This window comes from Prinia subflava, chromosome 1 (assembly GCF_021018805.1).
Source record: "Prinia subflava isolate CZ2003 ecotype Zambia chromosome 1, Cam_Psub_1.2, whole genome shotgun sequence".
Taxonomy (NCBI): Eukaryota; Metazoa; Chordata; class Aves; order Passeriformes; family Cisticolidae; genus Prinia; species Prinia subflava.
Window position 1 is genome coordinate 18,820,078 of NC_086247.1, and position 24,731 is coordinate 18,844,808.

Genomic DNA, 24,731 nt, shown 5'->3' on the forward strand with positions numbered 1-24,731 from the left:
AGTTTTCCACACTTGACCCTTGATTGCCCAGACAATTTCTCTGTATTCCTCTCAAGATACCTGTTCTTGCTTCCACACTCTTTTCTGAGTTTGAGTTTACACAGAAGCTTCTTGTTCATCTACACAGTCTTCAAAATATTTTTGCCTGATTTCCTATTTCTTGGGATTCATCTCTTCTGAGTTTGAAGGTGATCTTTGAATATCAACCAGTTTTCTTTATTTCCTCTTCCTTACGAGTCTTTGGTAGTCTGCCAAAAGGAGTATTCAAGAGGGACAAGGTCTGCTTTCCTGAATTCCAGGGTAGTGAGATTGCTGTGCACTCTCCCCACTGCCCTAAAGGGTATTGAACTCCTGCACTTCATGGTCACTGGAGACAAGGCTGCCCTTGAGCTCCACATCCCCCTCCAGCCTCTCTTGGGTGGTGAGAACAAGGTCCAGCATAGCACCTCTCCTTGATGGATCCTCTATCCCTTGGAGAAGGAAGTTACCATCTCTGCTTTCCAGGAAGCTCCTAAATTGTTTATGCCCTGCTAAGCTGTCCCTCCAACAGATATCAGGGTGATCGAGGCCCCCCACGAGAGCCAGAGCTTGTAAGAATATGAGGCTGCTCCTATCCATTTACAGAGGGCCTCATCCTCTCGGTTTTCCTGGTTGGGTGACCTGTAGCAGACCTTATAATGTCACCTGCCCTCCCTTTAGTCCTAACATGAGCCACTGGTTGGCTCTTCATCCATCCCAGAGCTCCATGTACAGCTGGTCATTGACATAAAAGGTGATGCCCCTCTTCATCTTCCTTTCCTGTCCTTCCTGCAGAGCCTCTTTCCTTCCATTCCAACACTCCAGTCACAGGAGTCATCCCAACACATCTCTGTGATACTAGGAAATCAGACATAGAATTCTGTGTTCAGAAAATAACCTTGTCTGAGTCAGGAAAGAAACAAAACAAAGGGGCTTTGGGAATGGGGGAGGGAAGCTTCCATCTGACAGTACAGTGCACAGAAGAACATGCATTTAAACTAAGATGTCATACAGAGGAACAAAAGAGTTCACCGTGACAAGGCTTAAGTTTTCCTTCACTGTGGTTATTTAAAGCAAAGAATAACTCATAGGTACATTACAGATAGAAGATCAAACAGGGACAAAAGCTACAACTGTGTGGTCATCCCTAGCTCCTCACAGAGTTTGCTGCAGAGTTTTGGACTGGGTGTTGAAAAAACTTCATTTCTTCTGGAAAAACATTTAGTGAACAATACAGCAGGTTTCTACCTTGGTTGAAAGATGGATAAAAGAGTGGAAAGCACTCTGCATTAAGGCCTTAAAAAGATTATAGGGATTAAGGGAAATACAATATGACACAATGAGCATCGTACAAAAAAAAAAAAAAAAAAAAGGGTTGCCCCCTTTGAGCTTTGCCGTAATGCAGATAGAACAATAAATTATATACCAAACATTTTCCAAAATAAATCATGGACTATATCTAGTGGTAAATGAATTATCCCTGCTCCTCAGAACCTCTCTTTTTCATAAAGAGCAATCCCTCTAGACAGTTTGAAGGAAACTGAGTGTACTTTTTTTTCCTGTAACTGTGAGAAAGACGAAATAGGGCTAAAATTCACATGTGATAAGTTCAGTTTCAACAGCTAGAATTTTAATACAGCTACCTAGTTATAAAATATTTCCTATAAAAATTTTACTTGTATTAATAAATTTTTGGATGTTTGCAAGCTTAGAAACTGCTACAGAAAGGACAAATCAAAAATACTGTTTGTAGGCAGACCAGCTTTCATTGTTCTTCTAATAATTACAATTAGGGAGCTTAATGAAATATAGCATATCAGATTAGTTTCACAACCTCTACTTCTCTAACTTGTACTACCATGACATCTTACAACCAGTATGGGGTAAATGGGTTAGATCTACAGAATAATGTTATAGTCTTCCCTTCAGACTGATATTTTGTCCTTTCTGATAATATTTTAAAAAATATTTTCCAATTAATTGAAAGCAATTTAGTGCTCCCAAATTACTCCTCAGTGACTCTGGAGCAGATACATTTTCTTTTTTCCCAAATGCCTTTGATTTCTCCTCTGCACACACAGACATGCACTTAATTAAAACTTTCCATTGAAGTGGCATTAGTTAGACACACAGGGCATACCAAGTTGCTCTTAGGCTTCCTGCCAGAAAGCCAGCAGTGCTGATGCTTTCCTTCATTTACTTTAAAGTGTCAGCAAAACGGGCAATTTATGGCCACATAAATATGGAGCCAACAGCCCATGACCACTATCTGCAGCAATACAGCACAGACACAGACGGTGAGCGGGTCCCCTTCCCTGGACTGATTCATGTTGCTGAATACAAATCAGAACACACTTTACCAAAGTGCCTATACATCACCAGTATGAGTGTTTAAAAAAGTATCAGGGAGCAGCATAAACAAATCCCATTAACAAAGCATGGGACTTGTGCAGATATCTATTATTCACCATGTTAAAAATTTAACCTGAGGATTTTTTACACATACAAGCAGGATGCAGACATGTCACATTGCAAAATGAGGTTTGGTTTTTATCAGGATATTGGGAATTTTGTTAAGAAATAAAGAGCAGGAAGAAAAGCCTTTTGGTCTGATACAGTGTTGTCCTCATGGGCAGGGGTTTTAAAAAGCATCCAAAAAAAGGGAGACATCTGAGAATTCATGTAATTGCCAGAAGCATCTCAAAAAGTCTGTAAGACACAGCAACTGCTTTCATTATAAGGTACCAGTTCTGCTTCAGAAGGCTTCAGAGATGTATCTGGCAAGCTAAGCCTGAGAGAAAATGTATTTCTGACCACCAGTGTAGCTATTCTTCCATATGAAAATGCAGCAGAAGTTGGATGATGCCACTTGGGTCTGTTAGGTGCTGATTGTCACATGTGTGCTTTTCATACTGAAGCTGGAATTAAACAAAAGTAGTTTCAAAATCAGAGTAAGTTTCACAAGTAGCAGCAATAATAATTATCTAATCTACAGGCTTCATTTCCTAAAAATCAGAGAAATGTTACTAAGCTTTTTTTGCAGGCAGAATCTAGCAGGAGCAGCTCTGCTAAAACTAGATATATACCACTAACAAGAGATTTCTGCAGGGCACTGAGGCCCAGGCTCAGCATGAAATCTGAGCATGAGGAAAAGTTCATGCTTGCCTGGGAAATTTCTTCATGTTTTCCTGTGCCTAAAGAAATGACTGAATTGGGGCATGAGTACCTTCAACTCACTTCATCATCCAGCAAGGCTGACCTTCAGTTTATACCTTGGCATATTTTTCTTCCAAATGCACTTTTTAAAGAGAAAAAATAAACATTTCCCCCATCCTGCATATTCTTGCTAAACAACATTATTAGAAAATTCAGGTGAAATCCTGACTTCTAGAATAGAAGCAAAAGAATTCCACTGATTATGGAAATGCAGCAATTTGCCCTTCAGCAGGAACTTGAACAGGGTGTAACAGGAAAAACATCCCTGTATAGTAAAAAGCCAAGCCACACACACAGTTTATCTTAAGGTCTTATTCAGAAATTCTGTGCCTCCTGAATCTTCTAAGCATAAGGGATCTGGAACCACAACAAGAGAGGTGTCTGCAGTTTCACTTACACATTTATTGTTTGAGATCAACTGAGAAACAAATAAACACTTTTCATTCTACTGCAAAGAAAACAAACAAACAAAAAATCCTGCCACTAAGATGTTAGGTCATTTTTGTGTTTTCAAGTGCCAGCCTTTGAAAGTTTCTTCCTTTTGAAGAAGGAACTTGTGATATTAAAGGTTATAGCTGAAGTGTAAGTGTAATCCTATAATTAAATAATCTGCAGGCAATAATCAGACTTCTATAGAAACTCCAAGATATAGCAAATAAACAAATTAGGATAATTAAATACTTCTGAGTATTAGATCTACAGCATGAAGCTGGTGTGGAAATAGAGATGACTTTCTCTAACAAAATATACATGCCAAATTCATTGCTTAGCTCATGTAAATGCCTTTAAAAGGCTCTATATGAGGCAGAGTAGAGCCTTATTTTAAATAGAATTCTGTAAAAACAAAATTGAGAACATAGAAACAGTTTAGAAAAAATTAAACAGACTTAAATTTCTTTTATATTTTCATTTCTTACATACAATATGTTTCTTACATATAATATATTCAGGTATTAATTCACATTTTCTAATTAGGGATGCAGTTGCTTAAAGCAAATTTTTAAAAGCTGTTCACCATTGTGTAAAAATTTCGTGACTTTATTTGTATGTATAGGAAGTCAGATTTTCATTGGACGGATTGTTAAACTAAAAATATATATTTTCTCAATCTTTTGTTATATAAAAAATCATTCAATTGGAGCTTAACCTTCAGCCTATGAACACGGACTGGGCTTTTTACATTGCACTGGGTTGGATTGGGATGCAGCTAATTTTCTTCACAGCACACTGTATGGTGGTGTGTTTAGAATTTGTGATTAAAAAACTGTTGATAACACCTCAGTGTTTTGGCTACTGCTTACACATGTCAAGTTCTTCTCTGTTCCCCACTCTGTGCCCCTGTCTGTGTCTGTAACAAACTGTTCTGCCCATGTATTCGAGACTGTGTCTGTTCTGGTTGAATAAAACCCAAGTCTCACAGCTGCCTTATCATTTTATATCAGTCAGCCTCCAGATCCCTAAGCAATGAAACAGTGCAAGAAATTAAAATTTCATATTTTGGAGTCAGTAGTAAACTTAAAAAGACTCCATGTCAATAGATATTATTTTGCAGTTCACTGCCAAAACAAAGTTCAGCAATAAAAAAGTTAATTCCGTAACACAGAAGAAGACAAAAAGTATATTATAGCTTCATTTGAAGAATGTAATTTCCAATCACAAAAGAAAGGGGATGGTGAGCACCACATGAATTTAGGTCAAGCCAGATAATTATTTTTGTACACTTACAAATCCCAAAGAAAAAACTTTGGCATATGCTCCTGGTGTTCAGTAATGGACAGAGCTTTGTGGGCATCCACTGGCCAAGCTTTAGAACCTGGCAGGGGTATCAGAGCAAACAGAGCAATGGTCCAGGACTAACGCAATTAAAAACAGGAAATTTAGAAACCCTGTGTAAACATAGTCTCCCTGCAGCTGTAAGAAAATAAGAAAGTAGGTTTGTATTATCTTGAAAATAATCTTGAAAACACTACAGTCTGTTCATATCAGGAGTTTATAAATAAACATTATTTCCTTAACTTTCTAATCAAAACCAGATATGAAGAAGTCAGTAATTGTCAGTGACTAAAAAGCTGATGTGTCTTTCGAAATCTCATCATCCTCCTATACCAATCATACCATTTGTCCACCTTAACTATTATCTGAGTTTATAAACACAGCAATATGATTAGACACTAGAAGAAAGGTTTGTTTTCTATTTATCACAGGACTCAAATTGCTGCTGACAGACCTGGCCTAAGAAAATTGACTACAGCTCTCCAGGATGTCTGATTGCAGTATAATTTGGAAAGAAAACAATTGGCCTCCAGAAACAACTGCTGTGTTATGAAACTCTTGGACCACTGGCCAAGGCTGACCTGGCCAACCATGATGAAGCACCAAACCAGCCATCAGCACCCAGCAGAAGCCACCAGCTGCATTGGCCACAGTGCCTCAGGCTGGAATCACATCCTATAAATAAAATGCTCTCCAAAAGAGAAGAGTACAGTAAAATAAAGGCTGAATTCATAGCAGGGCAATCCAGGTCCCTAGAAATCAGAGTCCTTTCCTATTTTTTTTTTCTTTTTCTTTCTTTCTTTCTCCAAAATAGTTTGAGTTAAACCTGGTAAAACTAGCCCTCAATAGCCTAGGTGCTGACAGCAGATCACACAAGAGCCACTCTCTTAGGTTCAAACTGAGGAGGTTCAAACCAGAGGAGGAGAAGGAGGCACCATACTTCTTGCAGGTAACAGAGTTGGATGTGGCAGCTAATTTCTAATTACCCAGAGGTACTAGTGGACCCTCAGGACTAGTGGACTTCACAGGATCAACGTGGTATTCTCTGCAAGACCAACTCAAACTTACACCATGTGCAAGGCTCCTCAACAAAGCAACAAATGGATGCAGTTCCAGGAATGGACCAATATCACACGCACATTTCAGCACATGTCCTTGTACTCCTCACATCCTGCTGCTCACAATTGCTTCCTTCAGCCTGCTAAACTCACTTAGGGACCAAATGGCTTGGCTCTGAGGGCTGAACTTGTCACTTCGGCTATCTTTTGAAGCACTTTTGAACTTGTCACTTAGGCTATCTTTTGAATCTGAGAAGGAAAAGAAAACTGAGCGTGCCACACAGGAGAAATACTTCCAGTTGCATGGACACAGTTTAAATGAGCTATACAATATGGGGTTTCCAAACTGCAGAACATAAATAACTGCAGGTAAGAATACCCCTGAACATCATGACAACAGTGGTAGGTAGACAGTCAGACTGACCTTGCAGATCCTGGGGATGCACTGACTTGGAGCCTATCTTTGCAGAGCATCTTCCACACATAAAATTGGTTCCCACAAAATAAAAATACCTTCCCTAAAGTTTTCAAAATACCTTTCCCTTCCATATGAGGAGAATGGTATCAGCAATTCTCTTGAAAGATGGAAATAAGCACACAACATGAATAATACAACACACAGGAACCCTTTGGTATACGTACTGACCTCTGCTATTTCAGCGTTGGTGTTTATTGTAGATTAAATTAATTGGGAAAAAAATTAGTGTGACAGAGAAACAGATGAGAGCAGAATACAAGAACAACACAGAGAAACCACAACAGTTCAGTATTTAAAGTCATGGGACTGGTTCACAAATTAAACTGAAATTAAGAGGAATTTACCTCTTTGTTAGCTATGTCAGTTCACATTAACAACACAGTCTCTTATAAAGCAACTGAGAAGTATCTGCCTCACATGCAGAGTTTGTCAAAGCTGTTGTGGTTGGAGAGTCACTTTTACCAGCTCAGCCAACAGGGATTGTGCACTAAAAATTAACTTTGTACACAAAATTAAGAGAAAGTTATCATTGAAAAAGCAGTTGAGATACTATATACACCTGATAGATTCCAAAGATCTGGTGACAGGAGATAGCACCATTTTGAGTCAAAGTTATGCAATTTCATGAAAAGTATCGTGGAGCTTTTAACTTGCAATGTATTATTAAATAACTAATAAAACCTATTTTTTTTCAAGAAAATAAATCTCAATTCATCCTTTCCTCCAGAAAAATACACTTTTTTATTCATTATATTTCCAAATAATTACAGTATTTCTTTTTAGGAAAAGAACTAATGTATCAAACCAAGATTTCAAAAACTCTCAACAGAGGCAGTTTATTTATAGGCGTTCATAGTCTTTAAAAATAATCAATAGAACCTCAAGATTTTCTTGGTCACGATAAATAGTTCTCTTTGAAAATTAAATTCAAAGTGTACTGCAATAGTTAGAACAAAACATCTGACAAGTAGTCAATCACTGCCTAACTCAAACATAGTCCCAATCCCACGAATACTTGATGTAACATCCCAGTCTACACATAGAAGGCTACTGTTGTGGCTCCTGTGACTCCTTCCCTCCAGAAAGCAAAACATCCTTTGTTAATTGTGATTCAGAACAGTCTGCATAAAGTGAGACACAGCAGAACACAGTACAGCAGAGAAAAAAAGAGCTTCTGTTCCCCAAATGCACCTTTTTTTATAAAACCTTGTTTGAAGATATGGAAGAGAATTTCACATTGCCTGTAATACTCTTTATGAAGAATTTTCATTTGCATAGTAATCAAGATTAAAATTGTGAAGAAAAAGATATAAAAATGAAATTTCAAACCTACCAGTCAAACACAATTCTTAATTTTGCCATTGCTTTATAACACTAAGAAAAGATAAAGAGGTGATCCTAGGAGGGAAAAATTGTTTAGGTCAGGCCATAAAGAGTTCATAAGGGGTTAAACTACACATTGGCAAAAATAACTAACCCACCTAAATATAATGTAATATAATAAATTTTTTCACTTAGTAGAACGTCTTTGATTTACTTGAGTGTTAATATTCTGCAGAGACAACTAATTAAAAGCAGAAATCCCCAAATGGGAAGTTTGTAATTGTTACTGTACCCACTTCAGCAGTTATCTCAAACTCATCACACTGACATAACAGATTCTGTCCTTACCTAAAAATACAAAGTTTCCCTTTATTGGAAAGATACACTATTGCACATGCATCTTGTGTACAAGGTGACAGCCTGGGGTCGTTCAGCCACAAAACATCCAAGGAATTCCTAGCCAGGGGAACAGGGAGCCCCCGGCAGCGCCCGGATCCATCACGGCTGCGGCTCACACCGAAGCCTTGTGCAGCTCAAGCAGGAGCTTCAGAAAACCCAGGTGATTTTTCTCATCATTTGCCACCTCTGACTCCTGCCAACATGCAAGATGCTGTGTCATACGGGCCTCTTAAGGCAAGGCAGCCTCCCCTCCTCACAGCAACTCAGGAGAGTGAGGTATTTCTCCAGGCACCAGATTAAAGGTCTCTACCACTGCACAGGGCAAACATTCCACTAGGCTGCCATGCAACTGGGGCACAAGCACTGAAGTCTTTGTCTAGCTTCTACTGAGAACCTAAAAGCCTGCCAATAAGCACAAAAATCAGGGAGTTCACAATGCGGGGAATGGTCTGTAGTATCTCTCTTATGCAGGGAAATCACACTGCCCTGCATTAGACCCACAGGTGCAGTAGCTGATAGCCTGACACGAGGGCTCCTGTGGCTGCAGGAACTGTGGGCACACTGCTGACAGACACAGATTACCTGATGCTTATCAAAGACACAGGAATAGATACCATGGACTCACAACCGTTGATTTTTTGGAGACATTTGGGGTACGACATTGAAACACAGAGAGTAAGAGATGGATGTTACCTTATATCAGTGCAGGCTCCCTAAAATGACAGAAAAGAACCTATCTTACACTTGTGCTTTGTTGTCCTGGTATTATTTTCCATACAAGAAGGCAGGAGGCATGTCCTCCAGCACTAGTACAGTGTCTTATTTGGCATTCCTGCCTTGGGGATGCTATTTGCCATTTAGGCTACCTGGCCTGCATGCCACATACCTGACAAAGTAGACCAGAGCTTTAAAGCAAAGAAATCCTAATTGTTGTAATAGAAAAAGTAACACATCAGCTAATGTGTTTTGTATAACAATATTTTTAGAAAATGCAAAAATTTCAGATTCGTCACAACAGCCATACTCTTTTGGTTTTTTGAGATGAAAACATAACAAAAAATGGTGGAAACTGACCTCTTAGTGCCAAACATGATGTTGTGGGCTTGTTTCACATTTACGAACGCAGTGCTCTGCACAGGCTGCTTATACTGACCTGGATGAGAAGAAAAAGAGAGATTTTTAAATCAAGAAAGTCAGGACCTTGATTTTAATATCCTGAACTATAAGTACATCAGTAAACATCTTCCAGTGAAACTTCAGAGAATATCTGGCAATTTTAGAGAAAGAAAAAGGTTAGCAAAAGTATGCAAAGGCTAAAAAACATAAGATAAAAGTTAAAAAAGCCCTGAGAGCAAATCCTACTAGTAGGGCTTAAACCTGACATAATTAGAGCAGTTACTAAACAAGAGTTAGGCATAATACTACATGATAGTACAACATCTAAAAATCCTTGCCTCTGACAGTGAAACGCATGTGCCCAACTGAAATGCATGTGCTTTAAAGCAGCTAAACAGGTCTTCCTGAATTTCCAGTATGAAAAAAGCTATATAAATATATATCTTAACTGCATTTTGGTGCTCAACTTGTTGAATGACTAAGTCAGTAAACTAGTAATTTTTCCAGAAAGAGAACATTATTATAAATAAGAAATTCCTTGGTGTGGGTCTACTTAATACAGAACTCAGGAAATAGTAGTAGTAATAGTAGTAGTAGTAGTTGTAGTAGTAAGAGAAATACCAACTTTTACATAAAAATATGATATTCCAGAATATTAGAATAATGAGGTCAGGCAAAACTGCCTAGTTCAGCTCAAAGCAGGTATAATTAGATCAGGTTGCTGAGGGTTGTGTCTACTTGGTTCTTGAACATGTCCACAACCTCTTTTGGAAACCAATTCCTGTACCTCATCACCTCATCACAGTAAAAATCAGACTTTTCCATATTATACCCTGTGCCCACTGCCTCTAATCATGTTGTATACTTCTAGGAAAATCTAGCTTCATCTCTTCTGTACCCCTCACTCAGGTACTTGGTGGCAGTACTAAGGTGGTCTCTTGCCATCTCCTCTGACTCCGAGCTGATCCAGTTCTCTCAGCCTTCTGTTGAATGCCATTTGCCACAGTCCCTTGGCCACCTCATTTGGTCTCCATAAGCTGACATCCTTCTTGCTCTGTAGCTGGCTAAGCTTTTGCCCATGCAGCCAAGGAAAACAGGTGACTTTCTTTGCTGTAAGGGCACACTGCTTGGTATCGTGCAAATTGTGGTTCTCTAGGCCCCTCAGATCCCCTTCTGCAGCACTGCCTCCCAGGCACTTCATCCCCAGTCCCTCATTTTACACAAGGTTATTCCACCCCATTGGCATGAATTTGCACATGTTTTTGCTAAACTTTGTAAGAGTCCTGTCAGCTCCTTTCTTCAGCCTGCTCAGGTTGCACTGCTCAATGGCAGCATTGCTCTCCAGCAGCTCCTTCCCTGGACAAGTCAGTGCCTCAGTCCGTGTGCAGGTCCCCAGGAGAGGCCCCTGGGGCTCTGCAGCCCCACACAGGCCAGCAGCACCCTCCCTTGATGTGCCACCCAAGTCAGGCCTCCAACATGCAAAGGCCTTTAGCACCAATTGACAGCGAACGTGTCCTGTGGGGTGCTGTGACCACCCCTGCACACCCTCCCCTCTTACAGCAGGCAAGTTTGAGCAGAGATGCTCCACGTCTCTGTTAGCCAAAGCTGTGGCAAGATTGACTCTGCTGCTCCCCAGGAGCTTCGCCCTCCCAAAGCAGGATTCAGCCATTCCCAGCAGCTGCCAGAAGCAGCTCCCAGCAGAACTGAAAGCAGAGACTGAAAATGCTGCAAACTGGGAAGAGCAACCACGACGAGAAGCCCAGGCAGTGCTCTGGATGCCCTGCATCCTTCCAGCTCCACAAACCAAGTTGCTTTTCACAGCACCTGATCACAGCACTCTGGTCCATCACTGCCTAAGGAGCCCCAGGCAGGTGCCAGCCCTTCCAACCTGAAGCTTCTGCCTCCAGGTCCTTCCCAGGAGAATGCAGCAGCTCCAGCCCTGGCTCACTTCCCTTGTGATTGCCACTGCACACACCCACTGCCCTCACAATGCACAATATTGGTGCTAATGAAACCTTTCTGCCCTTTTCTCAAATGTTCAGTTTAAAGCAATAACACCTTACAAATTCAGGCATTCTATCCTAGTTTAGTTCATTTGGTTAATGTAAATGTGGTATCTAAATACAAACGTTTTGTCCATCAGGAAGAAGCTGTGATTACATGATCTTGACTGACAGGAGAATTTTTGTCCACAAACTCCCTTCTAAATTTGTAAGATGCTCTGGGGGACTTCACGTCTCCATGTCAGATCAGATAAAATGACACCAGGTGAAATGTATTCTTACTTCCAGATGAGGAAGCAGCATTTTCACAGCACTATATTTCATTATGGGTTGGGGCAATGACATTTTTATCTCAATTTACCAGCTGCTCTTAAAGCATTTGCTTTTTTTGTTTGTGTAGGGATTTGTTTGGTGTTTTTCTGTTGGGTTTTGTTTTTGTTTTTGTTTTTTTTGTTTGGTTTTTGGGGGGGTTTTTTGTTTTGTTTTTTGTTGTTCTTGTTGTTGTTGGGTTTTTTTTCGTTGTTTTTTTTTTGTTTGTTTTTTGAGGGGGGGAGGTTGGGAATTTTGGTTGTTTTTTGTTTTGTTTTTTTTGGTTCAGTGTGTCTCCTTAACAGCTGCAACGAGTTGAAGGGAACCTCCCTCTTCCTTTCCATGCCCTCTTGTTCCAGAATCACAGCCCTGCAGCTGGGCAAGAAGCACAAGTATCATCAGCCTGAAGTACATTTTCCTTCCCATGCAATTATTCTCCCTGCCACTTACAAACACCAGTCCCTGTACACTGAGAGCATAACAAATGCCTGCTTCCAGTTAGTTGTCTTGATTGGGAATTTCTAAAGGCTTTAAGTAGGCCAAGTGTCCACTCCAATTGAAAATCAATGGATTTGGGGCATACACATTGCCTGCATGTTCTGAAAAGTCACACTACTTTAGTTCCCTATTTGTGTTTGTTAGGCTAGCCAGAAGCTATGCCCACACTGTCACATATGCAGCTCAGAGATGAAACGTAGATGAGATTAGGGATTGCAACTCAGCCTCTGCACCAGTGCATGTATTAAGTGTCTCAAGCCATTCAGACAGCTGATTACACAATGTGGAGCCCAAATGTATAAATGTGCTAAAAGATCTGAGTCAGGCATTCTTTTTCCCCTGGAAATAACAAGGTTCAAGCTCCAGAATTCAATTTTCAGAAGTATTTAAGTTGTGACCCTAGAAGTCCAGCTCCCATTTTTAAAAACGGCACAGTCACTTATGATGCTGAGAGCATCAGTGGAACTCTGACACTGAAAATTTAAGCCAAATTTATTCAATCATTTGATGATCTTTTCCATTTCCACTAAAGAACATCATTTTTATATTAGTAGGTAGGACTGCCTTTATGTTTGCAAGAACTTTAACTGAAAGGCTCTGATGCTGTCTTTCTGGATATAAATAAAAACATTAGGGATTGACAAAAGGTAGTGAAGTTCTCAGGTAACAAGACAAGCTATGTGAGGGAAACCAACAGGTATAAAACTGATGAGTAGCTGAAGCAGGTTCTCTTCCCCTGAAGGTGACTGGTGCAGAAGAAGGAAGAGGAAGGTGTTGGATACAGAATCACTGAATTGTTCAGGTTGGAAAAACCCTTTAAGATCAAGTTCAACCATTAACCCAGCACTGCTTCCTATCTCAGCAGAAACTTTGCTGGCCTCATCAACTTCCTTTTCTTCCAGACACAACTATAACCCTTTTGGAAAAAAAGAAAAAGAAAAAAAGAAGAAAAAAAGAGAGACAGACACAGTAACCAAATACATTAAATGAAACAATAATTCAATAATTTGGACTTTTTTCCTTTGCATAGGAAGTTTTTGGTTTTGCAGAAATGTTTCCCATAGCATTTCACTGGCTTATTGAGAGTAACTGTGTGTCAGCTGCTGCCTTTCAGCTGAACCTACTCCCTCTCTGGTGGAAGGTAGTGTTCTCAAGGCAAAGTGGCATAACAGCCTTGGAAAACCATCCTCACTATCTTGTGACCAGTCATTTTGCAGGGAAGCAAATGCAAAATATCATTTATCTACTTGGAGATAGATTCTGAAAGCTATAACTTTCAAAATGAGAACCTTCTTAACAGCAAAACTGATTTCTAAAATGTCTTAAAGATGCCACTAAAACTGGCACAAAATCTCAGTGAACTTTTGCATTTGCACCAGATATATTTCAGTACAATTTACAGAGATCCACACTGACTGCTCAAAGCCCTGCAAATCTGAGTGCAAGGATCAAGAATAAAAATATTTTCAGTTAAGAAACAATTGTATTATAGCAAAAAAAATATGGCAAAGGATGTTCATACAGAGTTACAAAATAGTATCTTGATCAAAGACCTGGAGGAGGCAATGGAATGCACAACCATCCAGTTAGAAGATGGCCCCAAATTAGGGGAGATCAGCTGATATGCTTAGGGACAGGGCTGCCACCCAGGGGGAGCTGGACAGGCTAGAGGCATGAGCTGACAGGGATCTCATGAAATTCAGCAAGGAAAAAGTCCTGTATTTAGGAAGGGAGAAACCCTTGCAATGACATAGGCTGGGCACTGCCTGGCTGGAAGGGCAGCAAATTGAGCATGAGTCAGCAGCGAGTCTGGGCAGAGAGATGGTAAACAGCATTCCAGACTTTATTAGCAGGAACAGGGCCAGCAGACAGAGGGGAGGATCATACTGCTTTACTAAAAAGTCATCAGACCCTTCCTGAAATACTGCATGCAGTTCTGCAGGCTGCCCTTGGTGCAAGAAGGACACTGATACACTGGAGAGAGTTGAGGTGAGCACTGAACCACATGGCCCAGAGAGGTTGTGCAGCCTCGCTCATTCGAGTATCTCAAAACCCATCTGAATAAAGCTCTGAATAATCTGGGCTAACCTCACTGCTGACCTCCCTCTGAGCAGGAGGAAGGATGAGAATCCTTCAGAGATCCTCTCCAAATTGAGTTATCTTGTGATAAGTCTAGGTATGAAGAAGGGAAAACATAGAAGGGTATGTGAAATGATGGTTGAAACTGGGATAATTAAAATATAATGCTGGCACAAATAACAGATAACAGATTGTCTTCTGCTTGCAAGTGTAGCCTCTGTCACTAAATCCACACAATATATTCAATGTGGTGATGTAGCTGTGCTCTATCACTCATTCCCTGTTAGATCATCCACCTCTGCCTGTAGGCAATTCAAGATAAATCCTAACTACTGTAATAGGAAAGAAATTCTTTGCATGCTCTCTGTGGGCATTTTAAAGAAATGTATTGATTTTTAAATCAGAGAAAAAGACAGAAAAAAATAAACAACCTGCCCTGGGTATTTTACCGTCCTTCACCTTTGTGGTAGCACATAGAGCTTCATTTCCTACAATTTCAGAATAAAGGGACATTGCTCAACATCTTTTAGATGGTCTTAAAAATCTAAGTTCCTCGGAAATCTAAAATGAGGGGAGAGGAGGAAAGACTGCTAAAAACTGCTTGTCCTTCTCTAGGCACAATTGCTGTACCATCAATTATTTATTATTAATTAAGCAGTAGATGTGCAGAAAACAGCATGAATACAGAAAAGACACACAGGCAGTAGCCAGGGCTGATCAGGTTTTTATTATTTTCTTTATCTACAAAGATTTATAAAGCTCAATAAAGTTTCTCCCTCCCTTCTTTCCAGGCTCAACTTCAGTCCTGACTTCTATCTCCCCTCTCAGAGAGCACGAGGGGATGAGGAATAGGGGTTGTGGTCACCCTGAAATGCTTAATCTCTGCCACTCCTGCTCCAGTGTGGGGTTCCTCCCACAGGAACCAGCCCTTCATGAACGGCTCCAAGGTGGGTTCTTTCTTTGGGCTGCAATTCCTCCAGAACTGCCCCGGTGTGGGTCCTCTCCAGGGGGTGCAGTCCTTCGGGAATGGACGGATGCAGCACGGGTGCCCTGCAGGGTACCAGGTCCTGCTAGAAGACCTGTGCCAGCATGGGCTACTCTCCATGAGCTGTCTGTGGGCTGCAGGCTCCTTCAGGGCTGGTGCATTGCTGTGGCAAGGGCTCTCTACTGGCTGCAGAGTGGATATCTGCTCTCCCATGGGCTGAGGCAGGGCAACTTTCTCCTGGTCTTCTCCAGAGGCTGCAAGGAATCTCTGCTCTGACACCCAGACCACCTCCCCCCTCCCTCTCCCTCTTTTTCCCCTCACTCCTCTCTCATAGCTGCCCCACAGCTTTTTTTACCCTTTCCTAGAACTGTTATTACAGAGGCACCACCAGCATCACTGAAGGGCTCAGCTTTGAGCAGCAGCAGGTTCACCTTGGGAAACCTGAACTAGCTCTGTGAGACTGTGGGATGGCTCCTGATGTCACCCCTGCAACTTCCCCACTGCCAATCCTTGCCATGTAAACCCAATTTTACTTCTGTCTGATTACAAGCCATTGGAGAAATTGTATCAGATTTCCACATATCATTTGCTAATGCTGCAGACAAAATATAACACAGTTATATAATTTACAGCAGCAGAGGGAGGACTGCAGGGATCATATCCACATAAATAAAGATGTAGAGATAAGACAATTTCTGGGACAAAAGCTGATGAACTGCTCTTTTCTGTTCTCTTTTGCTCTATTATGAAATGTAGTGGTATTGTAAGCTAATCCACTATTTCACAGGCATTGTACTTTTTAACAGATAAACACCCTCTCTCCTCAGAATAAAATAATGTCAGCTAAATGTGACCAGCAGCAGGGAACAGAACTGTACAGACCTGAATCTCTAGTCAGCAACTTCCAGAGGACAGAGAAATGAAGATAAGCTTTGCTTATAATTATCTGAACTAATTCAAGAGATTGGAGTGAGTACAACTCAGACAGATAAAAAAGAGTATGTCAAGTACATGAGTTTATTAGCTGTTATCATAAAAAGAGGCATAACAGGGAGTTTTTGAACCTAATTACAGATGCTAGAGACAATAACAGTAGTAGATTCATCTCAGGAATACAGAGATTCTGTTCTTCAAATTTTGACTTTTAAACTAATCCTGTGATAATGATTTTCATTTTAACTAAAGCTCTAGTGGTAATTACTTACATGTAAACTAAAGATGTCACTTAACTGTACAAAAATCATGATTTCAATACATCAATTTCTTATTAAATAGACACTCAAACACTTTAATTTCATTTAGCTTGTTATTCAAAAAGAAGAAAACAAAAAGAATGACATTTACTTAATACACTGTGAAAAGTATTTATGCTTAGTCACTTGCTGGTTGAAGACTATACCCCAAGATATGATAATGCACGTTTTCCTAACTGTATTAAATAAAGCTCTTCTCAGTTCACTTACTAAGCCTCCCCTAATCAGCTGCCAAGTCTATTTATTCCTAAGTTACCAACACCAAAATATCCCTTTCATTCATAATCACTGTGGTTGTCTCACTGCCATTCACTTAATGACATTAATGGTTTTCATTCTCTCTTTTGAAAGTCACAAATACAGAGATGAAAATATAAAATATTTACAGTACCTTATTTTCCTTTCACAGATTATATAGATGTAGTTTTGCTGCTTTCTACTTCTGCTCCTTTTGAAGATGAAAGCTATACAGGGAAGTTGTCAGCCAGATCAGATCCAAGAGTGCTGCTGCCTTTAGACTGTGTCACTCTCAGACCAAAATTTTGAGCCAGATCTGTAAGAACTAGTAAAGAGGCCAAAGCTTATCCTTTCCTTTTGGTAAATAACTAAAGTATTCCACTTCTTGGCACTATGCAGCTTTCACCCCACCAAGCACAGCTGAAGCTAAGGTGGGTTTATCATAACACAACAGGCTCACCTGTGACTGTGGCCCCTAAAGGTAATTCTTCACCAATTTCTCTCTCAGTACCACCCTGAAAAACACTGGCTGCAGCCACAGTTCTAACTTTCCACTCTTAAAGATCAAGTTCTACTGTTTTTCTTTCCAAGCAGAAGTTATGGAATTATCTCTCCCAGGAGATACTATTCTTAGAAGAAAAAATTATTTATTTATTTTACAAAGTTGGCAAAAAATAGAGAGGAAAAAACCCCAGGAGTACCCCACAACTGAAACCAGCCAAGGATATACTCAACAAAGAACATGCTCAACTTTGCAAGGCTCTATTTGCAGACAAGCAGAACAAACAATCTGTGGATCCTAGGAATGTCCGAAATTTAATGGACACAGAAGAGTGCTAAACAGCTAAAAGTTATCAAGAGACTCCTTATTGTTTAATCTTTGTCCAAAGCAAAATATTATGTATTTAAACAATTTCTTATATATATTGGCCTAACTATAATCTGTTGTTAAAAACCTCAAAGGATGGAGATTTGTACAACCTGAAATTCTGTGTGATTCTAAACATTAGCTATTTGTTCCTGAAAACAGAATTCTTTGCCAGAATTCAAGCTTGTCATTTTTTACTTTCCCAGCAGACTCAGAGAACACCTCCTTTTCTCACAAAAGCACTTCATTTATTTGAGTGCGTTTCCTGTGCGTCCCCAGTGTTCCTTTTTTACACAAAACATCCACTTAAAATACATTTCTACTAGACATCATGTTTTTTAGGTTTCTGATCACCCTTATTCATATTTTAAACTGTGCATGCCCAAAATTGGACATGGTATTCAGTGCAAACTCAGTAAAATTGGAATTACTTACTATCTTACTAACTAGCTGGTTCTACATTCCATTTTGGTATTTTTCTTATTCCTCATCAATCTACATCAGTAGCTAACGTTCAGTTTGCTATTCTTCTCTTAGGATTTTTTCCTAGTGTTCCTAAACTGCTAATCATTCCCTGTCTCATACCTGTAAATTCTTGGAACTCAGCAATATATCACACTTCTCAAAAAGAATTTATTATTGTGATTGCTTCAGTCAGCTTCCTATATATCTTAGTGTGGAAACCATTAAGCACATAAGAGTTAAGGTTTGACTAATAAATAAAAACAATAAAATACCCAGTCTAACAATTGTCTGTGGGCCAAAATACCTTTGACATTAAAACTAGAACAGGTCGGCTGAACGCAGCATGTTTTACCACCATCACCCTGCAAGCACAGGAAATACTGCACTGCTGTTAGCCTCTGCTATCCTCAGGCCAACAGCTGGTAAGAACAAGCCAACTCAAAGAATTAGACATTAAAATTATTTTCCTATTCCTTCCATCTTCAGATAAGAAAAGTCTTATATTTCTATATTTTCTTGCCATGTCTTCTTTTGTCTCTTAACTCTCTCAGCTTTCAATTTACTTCCTCTACTGCTCTCCCCCTGCCAAAAAAAGAGGAAAAAGTCTCATCTAGACTGACAGAATCTCTTATTCTGCAGCACCAAGGTAGCCTTTGACCAGAAAGACAACTAGAGAAAGGTCTTGCACAGTCCTGAGCTGCTACAAGTTTGCCAGATGTCTGAATAGGCACCTGTGTCATCCATACCTTTCTCTAGCAGCTTTACAAACATGGGTACAAGGAACAGATCATAGAATCATAGAATATGTCCAGTTGGAAGAGACCCACAAGGATCATTGAGTCCAACTCCTGGACCTGCACAGGACACCCCAAGGGTCACACCATGTGCCTGAGAGCATTGTCCAAATGCTGCTTTAGCTCTGTCAGGCTGGTGCTGTGACCAGTTCCCTGGGGAGCCTCCTCCAGTGCCCAACCACCTTCTGATATCCACCTTTTTCTAATACCCAAACTAATCCTCCCCTGACACAGCTTCAGGCCATTCCCTCCAGTCCTGTCACAGATGAGCCCCAAGGTCCTCAGCCACTCCTGACAGGATGGTGACTTCCAGCCCTTTTACCAGGTGTGTTGTCCTCCTCTGGCCACATTCAAGCACCTGCACATCCTTCTTAAATAGTGAGGTACAGAACTGTGCTCAGTGCTCAAAATGAGGCCACATCAACACCAAATAAAGCAGGATAATCCCCTCCTTAGCCCAGCTGGCCATGCTGGTTTGATGCACCCCAGGCTGCAGTTTGCCCTCTGGGCTGCTGAGGCACACTGCTGACTCCCACTGACACCCTGTCCCAGATCCAGCATCCCAGATCCCTTTCTGCAGGACAGCTCTTCAACTACTCCTCTCACAACTTATGGCCAGTGTAACTTTGTCCTAGATTCAAAATCTGACATTTGGACATGTTAAATTTATGATTAGGAAGGTAGCAGAGCAGACAACAAGAGTTAAATCTGAGTATTAATATGATCCCTTCAAGCATAGAAAAACATCTCTCAGACCACATAGGCTGTTGGAATGAACAGCCCGTAAGGCTACTCACATCAAATAGTTTATTAATAAAAAATAAGATGTTTAATTTGGCATTTGAAGCTATGTTCCAAGAAAATTTTGCATGGTATCTAACTCCTCCCAGCTGAAGGCTAAACATGGGAATTAAGATCATTAATATAAACACTTGTGCCTGTTCTACAATTTAAATGAGGGCTCCTTCATTCACCAATGATGATATTCCTATTTCTACAAGAAGTTTATAACACCACCAGATTATAAAAAGCCTAATCAATGCAAGGATGTTGAAGGAAGTTTTATTTTCATTTTAATAGTTCATAATTTGCCAAAGTTAAAAAAGAGGAGGGAAGGAGCTCTGTACGTGCCTAATTTTACTAGTCAAAATTTGACAAGGAAATTGATACTCTTCCAAGACTAAATACAAGAGTTGGAGAGATGTCTTTTGGTATCTTTTGGTACAATACTTCACCCAATCTCTGCAGAGAAAAAGATCTTTTTGCCAAAAGTGCAAAACACATGGTCCAAATGAAAGGGAACAAACCCGCAAACAAATGAAAAACACCATGAAAAAGTCTCAGCTCATTTTAACTGTTTGGAAAGTTTGGTAGCATCTCTTGGCTAGCTGTGATGCAGGATAAATGAGGGGTCAGTCATGAGGTCTGTAGGTCACTACTATGAGCACGCAGAGTCCCCTCTGCAGAACACATCATAATCTTATGTCCAGTAGACACCACCAAGGGTTCTCCACAACCAAAGATTTTAATTTGGGATGCAAAGGACCATATCTGATGTTCAAAGCTAAATACCAACTGTTGCATGCAGGACCAGTAGAGAGAAACAAAATATGTACTGGTACTGGAAGTGCAGTGATCTGCTGGAAGCTCAGAAACTTTATTTTGTAAGAATAAAATCTCCAAGAAAGTAAGAGGCAAATGTCTTTTTTACTTGTTGAATCAAACACATGGCTTAGCAGAACACTTAACAGCCTATAACTCACAGTCCCAAGTTAAAATACTGCCTATGAGTACTGCATTTGTCCTGTGTCACAAGTCCTGTGTCGCATTTTTTCTCCCCTTCTTTTTACTGTTGTTATTCTATTAGAGTTGGGTTTTCCAGAAGTCACTAGTGGACTTCTATGTAAGATGAAAACAAAACAGGAAAACTAGATTATTACATGCTTATTACATGCTTCACTGTAACTCTCAAAATGTTTGCTGTGACAGAGGGAGCACCTTCTCAACATTGAAATGCAAGCTTTCAGGAGAAGAAACTATAAGCCCTTGATTTCACCAAATTTATTTCATCTTTTCCTTTGGAAAGCTCTTTCTCACCTAAATCCATGTAAAAGCAATCATTTCTCTCAACATATTTGGAATGGATCACTAAGAGGCATCTTAATCCAGTCTATCAAGTTGCAGCTTTTGTGGGAGACAGAAGTTACGTTTTCTCAAGTGCTCATGAATTCCCCATCTGCACACCAGCTCAGACAATAGCCGCTCTGGGTTCCAGGCATGCCAAACACAGATGGCTGCTCTGCAGCCTTGGAGAGAGGGCTGCTCAGATATCAGTCAACCATAATGAAGACCAGGTTCCAGACTGCCAAACTACCTCCAAACATAGGATCTACAACCTTTATTTCTAGGATGTTTTTAGGGAGATGGCATCACAAGAGGTAAGGCCATCGTATCTGTCGGCCCTGGCACATCAGTGGCCCTCTAAAAGATGGCTACTAGAACAAGTGAAAATATTCCTTGTCAAGGATAACATAGGTATTACAGGATTTTGCAACCAGAATAAGCATTTTGGGTAATATGGGAAACTGATTACAGCTGGTTAAGAATACAGGTCAAGTCAAGGATTCGGGAGTAAAATCTCCTGGAGTGGGTCACATTCAACTGTTGGAATAGCTTCAAAGGACTCCATTGAGAATATCTGCTCAAGAAGTGCAAAATGCCACACTGGGAGCTGAGCCCAGGAAATCCCAGTTGTAGAGATGCCATAGCCTTCAGCAAGCCAGAAAACCAGGCAACCTGCAGGCACTCTGCAAATCCTGGCACACCTAATTAAAAACTGAGACAATCACTCAGTGTGGGCAAGTGAAACTGTTCTTGCATCTCTTTCCTGGCATGTTATTCTAAATCAAAATTTATCACAACTGTTGAAGAATCTTTGGAAAGTGTTGCTTTTTCCAGGTTCTAGATATTGGAACCTGGACTCTAGATATTGGAATCTGTTTGGACAACAGCTTGCATGTCCATGTCACTACCCTTTGAGAGCCTAGAGCTTCAATAAAATCAGACTTAACTACAGGTTTTGAGAGTAAGACACAAGCAATAAATAGGTCATTCTGGTCACCTTTGCACCCTGAAGAATCAAGTATGTTTGTTGCATAGTAGGTTCTGAAAGAACTAGCAACAACCGGCTAGACAGAAAGAGAAACAGGCAAACGCCTAGTGTAGCTTTGCTGTAACAAAAACATTGCACATCATCCCTGAAGATCAGGAAAATGTTGTAGGATAACTGAACTAACCCTAAGATTTTTTTAACCCTTGATAGCCATCCTCCTTCTGTTGAGAGAGACAGTGTCATACCAGTGTTATTTTTTAAGACAAAAAAATTTAAAAAGCATTTGAAAACGAAATACTGTAACAAAAGCTAGAGGATTTTTCCAAATCTTTGTAATCAGAATGCTGCAGTTTGTCACAAACTTTTCAAACACCAATCAATCCAAAAGCTAAGTGTAAAGTGAATAAAAATCAAGCATCAACAACAAAAACAGAAGGAAATTAACTCTTAGAAATATTTTTTGAAATTCCAAATTCATCAAAAACTGATAAAACTACTGCTGCAATTATCTAAATACATGAAAAGAGTATTCCAACAAGCAGATAAATGTGGCAGTCTTGGGTTTATTTTGTCTGAGAGAAGAAATCAAAACCTAATCAATAAGAAATCTTGATCAGCTTTATTTATGAGCAGCTTGGAGCAACCATACATAAGTCAGATGTTGAAATACATTTTTTGAAGCATTGAGAAAAAATAAAAATTAAAAATAAAGTCACTGAGATGTATAGAGAAGACTAAAAAAGCATTTTCCTCCATTTGTGCTAACTTGCAGTTCCTTCTGCTTGTTAACAAAATGGTTTTTTTTAGTTTGTTACTTTGTACACAACAATGAACTGTAACACTTTCCCTTGTTTTAGGATTTTTTTTTAAATTTATTTCACCAGCTAAGAATAAGTAACAAAACTTAGAATCAGTTTATTCTTAAGATCTTTCATCAAGGTCTGCTGGGAGGCACAGCCAGCAGCTCAGAAGTGAAGTCAGGAGGGATGTCATTGCCCTTGGGTAGCCAGCATTCATCACAGCAGGCAGCCTTTATTGTCCAGCGTGCTATAATAGTTTCTCAGTAGGGAAGGCAGCGTGTAGGAGCATGATGACGTGCAAGATAATGCCTAAAAACACAAAACTGTTTGAGAGGGTCTGCTAGGAGTGAGTGTTTACAGTGGCAGAGGAAGGGAAGAAAGGCAGAATGACCTGGTTCTCTTTTTAGTCATGAACACTCGTAAACATTTTTCATTCTGTATCATGTTCAGGGAACTAAAATAAGTTTCCTTACATTATGCAGTTTTTATTTTGTTGTTGCTTGCTTACCTCTCTTCTACAGTCATTTTCTTAACTCTGCCATTTATGACATCTTGTTTTCCCAAAACAGAAACCAAATATAGGCAGGAAACACTTAGGTCTTTAACATACTACAAACTACTTCATAGTTCCTTGTACGATAGGCAGATCAATCATCACTGTCACTGAATATATTTGACTTACTTAAAATGGCTGGAGAAGCTGAAGTCACAGAATCATAGAACAGTTTGTGTTGGAAAGGACTTTAACAGACCATCTAGTCCCAATCTCCCTGCCATGGCCTGCAACACCTTCCACTAGACCAGGATGCTCAAAGCCCCATCCAACTTGATCCTGAACTCTTCCAGCGATGAAGCATCCACTGCTTCTCTGGGCAAACTCTTCTACTGCCTTACCATCCTCACAGAAAATAATTTCTTCTTTATCTAATCTGCTCTTTTTCAGCTTAAAGCCATTGAAGTCAGTTATGGTCATTAGAACGAGCTGAGGAAAAAAGAAAACAAAAATGGTTTACAGCCAATAATTTTATGCAGAAAAATGGGTAATTCAGATCCAAAATCTTTCTCTGCATATTGGGCCACAGTACAGCATGTTAAGCCAAATTGCAACTGACTGCAAATTTTCCACTAGAGACACTACAAAGGAGCTGTTGCACATGGGTATTTGTGCACACACGTGAACATGAGTGAAAAAGGTAGTGCTTTGCAAGATGGCCATTCTCCTGTTTCTCAGTAAGTCTCTTCCAGATTTCCTTGCATCACATTTTGAAACTCTGTTTACAGACTTGCTCCTAATTAAGCAGTTCCACCCACCTCAACAAACTCGGATGTCATTAAGTGTGAACTAAAATGGCAGCAGTTGGCATTTTACCACACTGAGTAACAGCAGATTCAGTGAAGGACTAAAACACCTGAAGGCAAGATCCAAAATACCTTCCAGAAGCCTGTCAGCTTTTCTAGTGATGCAAGGCGACACTGATATCAGGGATGCAAGAGGCATGAAGCCAAGGTAGCAAGTGGGTGTGACAGACGCTTCAGTCTGCTATAGAGTTACTCAATTATGCTTTACAGAGTAGCTCTCCACTGATTGCAAGACACAGTGTGCCAGGACATGATGTGCTGCATGCCACCTTCACAGTGGTGCAATATTCTCCAGCATCACAGAATACTCTTTTATTTTGGGAAGATGCAGAGGTCCACTAAGCGTAAAGAAATACAGCAGCTCCTGCAAAACTTTGAGAGACTTCACCAATCAATTAATACAAAATCAATTAAAAGTTCTTCTGATAAAGATGTTTCTTAGCCATGTGCTCCTTGGTCTGCTTCAGGTATACTTTTGGTTTGGAAAAAGAAGCAAGATAAAATGGATTACTTCCCTGTTAGTAGGGGGAATTGGCTGCAGCCAGCACTTCTGAATAATTCTAGCTACTTGTTTCTGGATTTGACATT

At 40.0% G+C, this 24,731-nt stretch overlaps 1 protein-coding gene across 4 annotated transcripts in view; it reads right to left on the minus strand.

The window, feature by feature from the left end:
- The window catches only part of OXR1 (oxidation resistance 1), a 262,529-nt gene that overhangs the window by 219,353 nt on the left and 18,445 nt on the right, over positions 1–24,731 (minus strand). For 3 of the 4 annotated variants that reach the window (XM_063389351.1, XM_063389384.1, XM_063389344.1), the window contains one exon: positions 9,340–9,418. The exons of the other annotated variant lie outside the window; for it this stretch is intronic. In XM_063389351.1, coding sequence (XP_063245421.1) covers positions 9,340–9,356 — 17 coding nt within the window. In that variant the 5' untranslated portion in view covers positions 9,357–9,418. Of the gene's footprint in view, positions 1–9,339; positions 9,419–24,731 lie in introns of those variants that run through there. 4 annotated transcript variants of the gene reach the window in all.